This window comes from Carassius gibelio, chromosome B4, assembly GCF_023724105.1.
Source record: "Carassius gibelio isolate Cgi1373 ecotype wild population from Czech Republic chromosome B4, carGib1.2-hapl.c, whole genome shotgun sequence".
Classification (NCBI taxonomy): domain Eukaryota; kingdom Metazoa; phylum Chordata; class Actinopteri; order Cypriniformes; family Cyprinidae; genus Carassius; species Carassius gibelio.
The window spans coordinates 27,093,692-27,099,340 of NC_068399.1; the positions used below are offsets into that span (position 1 = coordinate 27,093,692).

Consider the following 5,649-nt stretch of genomic DNA (forward strand, 5'->3'; position numbering starts at 1 on the left):
GCAGCGCGTCATCTCGCTCGTCTGGTTCCGCGGGAGCGCGCGGGTTTCCTCTTACGCACAGCGCGCTCATGATGAAGAAGACGCGGGGTTCCTCCTAAATCTCTGAATAAACACGGCTGATAGATTCATAATTGATATATAATCGGGTTCACTGCTTTTAGAATTTAAATGACTGAAAAATAGGACCATTATGTGTATTTGTGTCGTGAGTAATGAACGCGTGTCCTCAGCGCTGTTCTGTCGCGCCCTCTTGTGGCAGGTGCCTTCTATTACGGTTAATTAGACATATAATCAGATTTAATACAAATAATCATTATAATAAATGTTTATTAGAATTATATAAGGGTGAATATCGTATCCAAGTATTTTTACACCAAAATTATAAATTAAAATCAATAAATAATAAGTAAAAAATTTTTTTACTATGGCAATATAAAAGATCCGAGATTTGATTGTAATTCGATTGCAATTATTTTATATAACGAATGGCATTTTAACATGGATATCTGGTTCCAGAAACCTTTAAAATATTGCAAATGCCAAAAAAAAAAGAAAAAAAGTAAGAGATTAAAGTTCAAGGTTACAAAAATGAAAATATTGGTTAGATCGTGTCCTTGATTTACTAGGAAGAGCTTTGCATTGGTTTTGCATTGCAGAGTGATTGTGAGGAGAACTATGATTAAACATCTGTCCGTACAAGAGCAGCATGTAAGCAAACCCATCACAGTAGATTTGTCTTTTTTTAATATAAATAAACACACATGCATGCATTTAAGAAAACTGTTATATTTCTATATTAAATATATAATATAAATTATACAAATATATACATATAAATATTTTCAAAATATATGTGTGTGTCTTCATATATACATTAATATACACAGTACACACATATATTACATAAAAACGTTTCACTTTTCATTTCATTCAAATCCTACATTCAATATAATACTTCAAATGTATGTCTGAAAAAAAAAGTTTGAGAGGGTGTATAATATTTGTATTTTCTGTGCATATAAATATATTATTTATTTTTAATTTTACAAATATTACATTTTTGAAAGGCGAATCGAATAAACTCCTGTTGTGACCTGTATGACCTTTAATTCTAGGTATGGGAAAACAATAAATGCATGAAATTATTTTGCGTTGACTTTTAATATTTTAAGAGGTTCATTGCCCTCTTGTGGCAGATTGTGTAAATTACATTTAAGCGATTTAGTTCTACAGATTTAAAACGAATCAGAGGAAAATCTTGCACTACATAACTTTGCATTGAATTAATTTCATTTAATAAATTAATAAAAAACCCTCTGCAATAATAAATCATCTGGAAAACCGCTATTTTGTTTTCAGTAGAAATATATTCTTATTGTGAGAATTACATTACTGTGGATTATTTCAGCATCTTTTATTTTAACTTTGAAGTACATTTTTATTCAGCGATTCAAAATGATTTAATAAATTATTCTTTATACCTTGAAACAACAAATCTGGTAAATACATTTTTTTTTTTCGAAGAAATCAAATTTTAGACCAAGAAACAAGAGAAAAAATACAACAAAAGTTATTGTACTGACCGTATAATTCTCTATAGTTGTTTCATCTCCTGCTTTGTTAATGTTTTTCTTTTAAGCGAGTCAAACAAACTTAACATAATGAATTGTACTGATGTTAATTATCTCTACCTTTTTATTTCTAGTCAGAGGAAAACCTTATTTTTCATTAATTCAATATAATAAACATTTTGGAATTAGAATTGCATCGCCCTCCTGTGGTGAACTGTGTGAATTAAATTAATGTGCAATTAATGTAATTAATGTAATGTACAATTATTGTGCAATAATGTAAAAAAATTGTCTAAAAAAATAATTATTTTATTTAACTAAATATATTTTATATCTGTAATATACATTTTCACACAGTTTCACTGCCCTCCTGTGGTGAACTGTGTGAATTACATGAAGGTTTATTTCTACTATTTAGAAAGTTTTATCCCCCCGACATTTTTATTAGTTATTTGCTTACCATTATATTGATTTATTTAGCTGTAAGATCGTATTGATTATAATAATCGTTGTTTTTTATCCGCTGTATGTTTATGTTTGTGAGCATTCACTGTTTCGCAATAAAAAAAAGACTTTTATTTTGAATATAATTCCGCATATCCGGTAGTGCACCCGTCCGCTAGACTCTACTCATTTCAGCGGTAATTAAATATGATTTTAGGCGGATTTTACAAAGTGTCAAACCTTCTGAAGTGCAGCGGGACTTCTTGGAGGATCCTGAGGAGGAAGATGAGCGCTGCTTCTTCATCTCTGACCCTCAGAGAGCAGCAGGACGGAATCAGGTGATAGCGTGACCTCTGACCCCAAACAAGCCCACTTTAAATTCAGTCCTTAGATGTTAATGCACAATTTATTACTTATTATTATCTATGATTATTATGACACTTAAATCATAATTAGTTCTTTTTTAAGTTCTGTGCTAACGCAAAAACCATTGTTTATAGAGAAAACATTACACTAAGTGTATCAGGCTTGTCGAGTTGTTATTGTGAAAATCCTTTTTTTAGTTATGATGTGCACTATCAATTATTATATTTCATCAGGTTAATGTCTAGCAGACACTTCAGTCTCAGTTTGGGAATCATTCACAGTTGAACACAGTTATTCTATTTATTAATAATAATATTATTATTGATGTTGTTATGTTAACTGGTTATAAGCTGAAATCTAATATATTAGTGTTTTAAATTACTGAAAAAAAATAATTATTTAAACGAATTTAATTAATTTAAGTTTTCAAAAATCTGAATTTTTATTAAACTATTATTAATCTAATTATTATTAAATAATTAATATTATATTAAATATCTAAAATGTATTTTTAAATGTGTGTGTGTGTGTGTGTGTGTCAGGAGGATCGTCCTGAATAATCCTGAGAAGAGGAACGCTCTGTCTCTGCCCATGCTGGAGTCTCTGAGAGAAAACCTGCTGACGGACTCTCAGTCGGACGATCTGCGTGTCATCATCATATCAGGCAAAGATTCAAGATCCTCTGAAAGAGAAAGATGTGTGTGTGACCCCGGCATCCGCAGTAACTGTGTGTGTGTGTGTGTTTGTGTGTGTCTCTGCAGCGCGGGGCCCCGTGTTCTCCGCGGGTCACGACCTGAAGGAGCTGACGACTGCTCGGGGCCGCGACTATCACAGCAGGGTGTTCCAGACCTGCTCAGAGGTCAGAGGTCAATCACTGCAGTCCCTTTCAAGGAAAGTCTGTTCACTCGGCGGTAATATTTACAATCAGCAACAAAATCTGAAATGAACTGTTTCTTATGCTCAAATGCGCTCAGAAAGCTTATTCTGCAGACTAGATTGTAACGGCTGCTGCAGTGATGTAATGACTTTACCGATCAGCGATTGGCTCTTTCATTTAGAAGGCGGGGCTATTCTGATATTATATTACGTGTTGCAGTTTCTCCCATTCATAATGATAGGGGTGAACCATCTTTGTATTTCTATAGTTTATGGTGTGTGTGTGTGAATAAACTGCTCTTTCTCAAAGGTCATGACCCTGATCCAGGACATCCCAGTGCCGGTTATCGCTATGGTGAACGGTGTTGCCACGGCTGCGGGTTGCCAGTTAGTGGCCAGCTGTGATATTGCCATAGCGACGGATAAATCCACCTTTGCCACACCTGGAGTCAACGTGGGTCTGTTCTGCTCCACACCTGGAGTGGCTCTAGGACGAGCGGTGCCTAGAAAGGTGAGAGAGAGAGAGAGAGAGAGAGAGAGAGAGAGAGGGTGAGGGAGACCGAGAGAGAGAGAGAGAGAGAGGAAGGGAGAGAGAGACATTTAAATGGGTCTAAAGAAAGAATTAATTTTATATTTCAATAATTCAATGCAACATTAATGATAATGATCCTAATATTATTATTTATAACAACACAATAATAATAGGCATAAAAATGTAAATTATTATTTTAATAAATGTTGTTATTATTTGAACTGATTATAATAAAAAGGACTGAAATATATTGCTGTTGTCAATTACAATTGTAACATTAAATAAAAAATATAATCATAATATTATCAAATAATAATAATTATTGTTATTATCATTTTATAATTGTACTATAAAATAAAATAAAAAATAATGAAAAATACAAAGATGTATATTTGATAATTATAATATCATTAAAATATAATGATATTATTTAATAATATTATAATTCTTATCTTAAAGTATACTTTAAGATAAGAATTATAATATTATTAAATAATATCAAACCATTTACTAATAATAATTAGTATCAGTAGAAGTATAAAATAATTATAAACGTAAATAATAATTGTAGTGTCAAATAAATTGTTTTTTGATAATAATAATATATTATTATTATTATTATATATAATTATAAAAAAAATTAATTTAATTTAATTTATAATTATGATATTTATTATGTAATAATTCACTTAATTAAAAAAAAATGACTTTCACTTAATGTCATGACTTTTCATATTATCAAATGATCAAACCACATAAAAATAATTCTTATTAATATTTTAGCTAATTAAAAATGCCATTGTTGTAAATTGCAATGTTACAGTAAACTTGTCAAAAATTGTCAAAAATCATTAAGATATTAAATAAAGATCATGTTCCTTGAATATATTTTGTACATTGTACATTTCATGTAGACGGACTTTAAAGATGATTTTCTCAATATTTAGATTTCTTTTTGCCCCCCTGTAGATTCTAGACTTTCAAAATATTGTCCTCCTGACAAACCACACATCAATGGAAAGATGATTTATTATTGATGTGTGAATCAGGTATTAAATCTGTCTTAATCTGATTATGACTGTTTTTGTGGTCCAGGGTCATAAATGTGCTCTTGAGTGCCGTCTGTGCCCTGTCTCCAGGTTGCAATGGAGATGCTGCTGACGGGGCGTCCGGTCTCGGCTCGGGACGCTCTGCTGCATGGACTGGTCAGTAAGGTGGTGCCGGAGGAGCAGCTGGAGCAGGAGACGCTGGCCGTGGCCCGCAGGGTGTGTGAGAGCAGTCGGCCCGTGGTGGCTCTGGGGAAGGCCGTGTTTCACAGACAGATGACTCTGGGCCGGGACGCAGCCTACGCCTCTGCTGCCGCCGCCATGCTGGAGAACCTGACCCTGCGGGACGGTCAGGAGGGCATCCGGGCGTTCCTGGAGAAACGCAAACCTGTGTGGAGCAACACTGACGCGGTCGATTGATCCAGAGAAACACTGCAGCTTCATTCATTCAATGCTAATTCATCAGCTGTCATGCCTCAAAATAATAATAAAATAATCATTATCATCATAACGTGAGCTCTAATTCCAAAAAAAAGACTGAAATATATTGCTGTTGTAAATTACAGTTATGCTGTCTAATAAAAATTATTATTAAATAATTACTGTCTTATCAAATAAGATAACAAAAAACACACTAAAATACTAAATTTTTAAGTTTTTCTTTGTGTGTATAATATATATAACTGTATTAAAGAAAAATATGAAATAATAAATGATCAAATAATATTATCAAACAATATAATACAATGATTATTATTATTACTTTGTAAAAGAAGGTTGAAATATTACTGTTGTAAATTACAATTGTACTATA

At 32.4% G+C, this 5,649-nt stretch overlaps 1 protein-coding gene across 1 annotated transcript; it reads left to right on the top strand.

The window, feature by feature from the left end:
- The first annotated feature begins 2,151 nt into the window (after positions 1–2,151).
- echdc3 (enoyl CoA hydratase domain containing 3) lies at positions 2,152–5,434 on the top strand. Its single transcript, XM_052553990.1, has 5 exons — positions 2,152–2,353; positions 2,924–3,045; positions 3,143–3,240; positions 3,568–3,768; positions 4,929–5,434. Exons 1-5 carry the CDS (start codon positions 2,223–2,225, stop codon positions 5,253–5,255), a joined length of 879 nt encoding a protein of 292 aa, XP_052409950.1. The 5' UTR covers positions 2,152–2,222; the 3' UTR covers positions 5,256–5,434.
- The last annotated feature ends 215 nt before the right edge of the window (positions 5,435–5,649 follow it).

Bases quoted from the DNA above. Each gene is read 5' to 3' on its own strand.
- echdc3 (XM_052553990.1), top strand. From the start codon at position 2,223: ATGATTTTAGGCGGATTTTACAAAGTGTCAAACCTTCTGAAGTGCAGC. The intron at 3,241-3,567 runs GTCAGAGGTCAA...TCTTTCTCAAAG, and splicing joins TGTTCCAGACCTGCTCAGAG to GTCATGACCCTGATCCAGGA. The intron at 3,769-4,928 runs GTGAGAGAGAGA...CCCTGTCTCCAG, and splicing joins GACGAGCGGTGCCTAGAAAG to GTTGCAATGGAGATGCTGCT.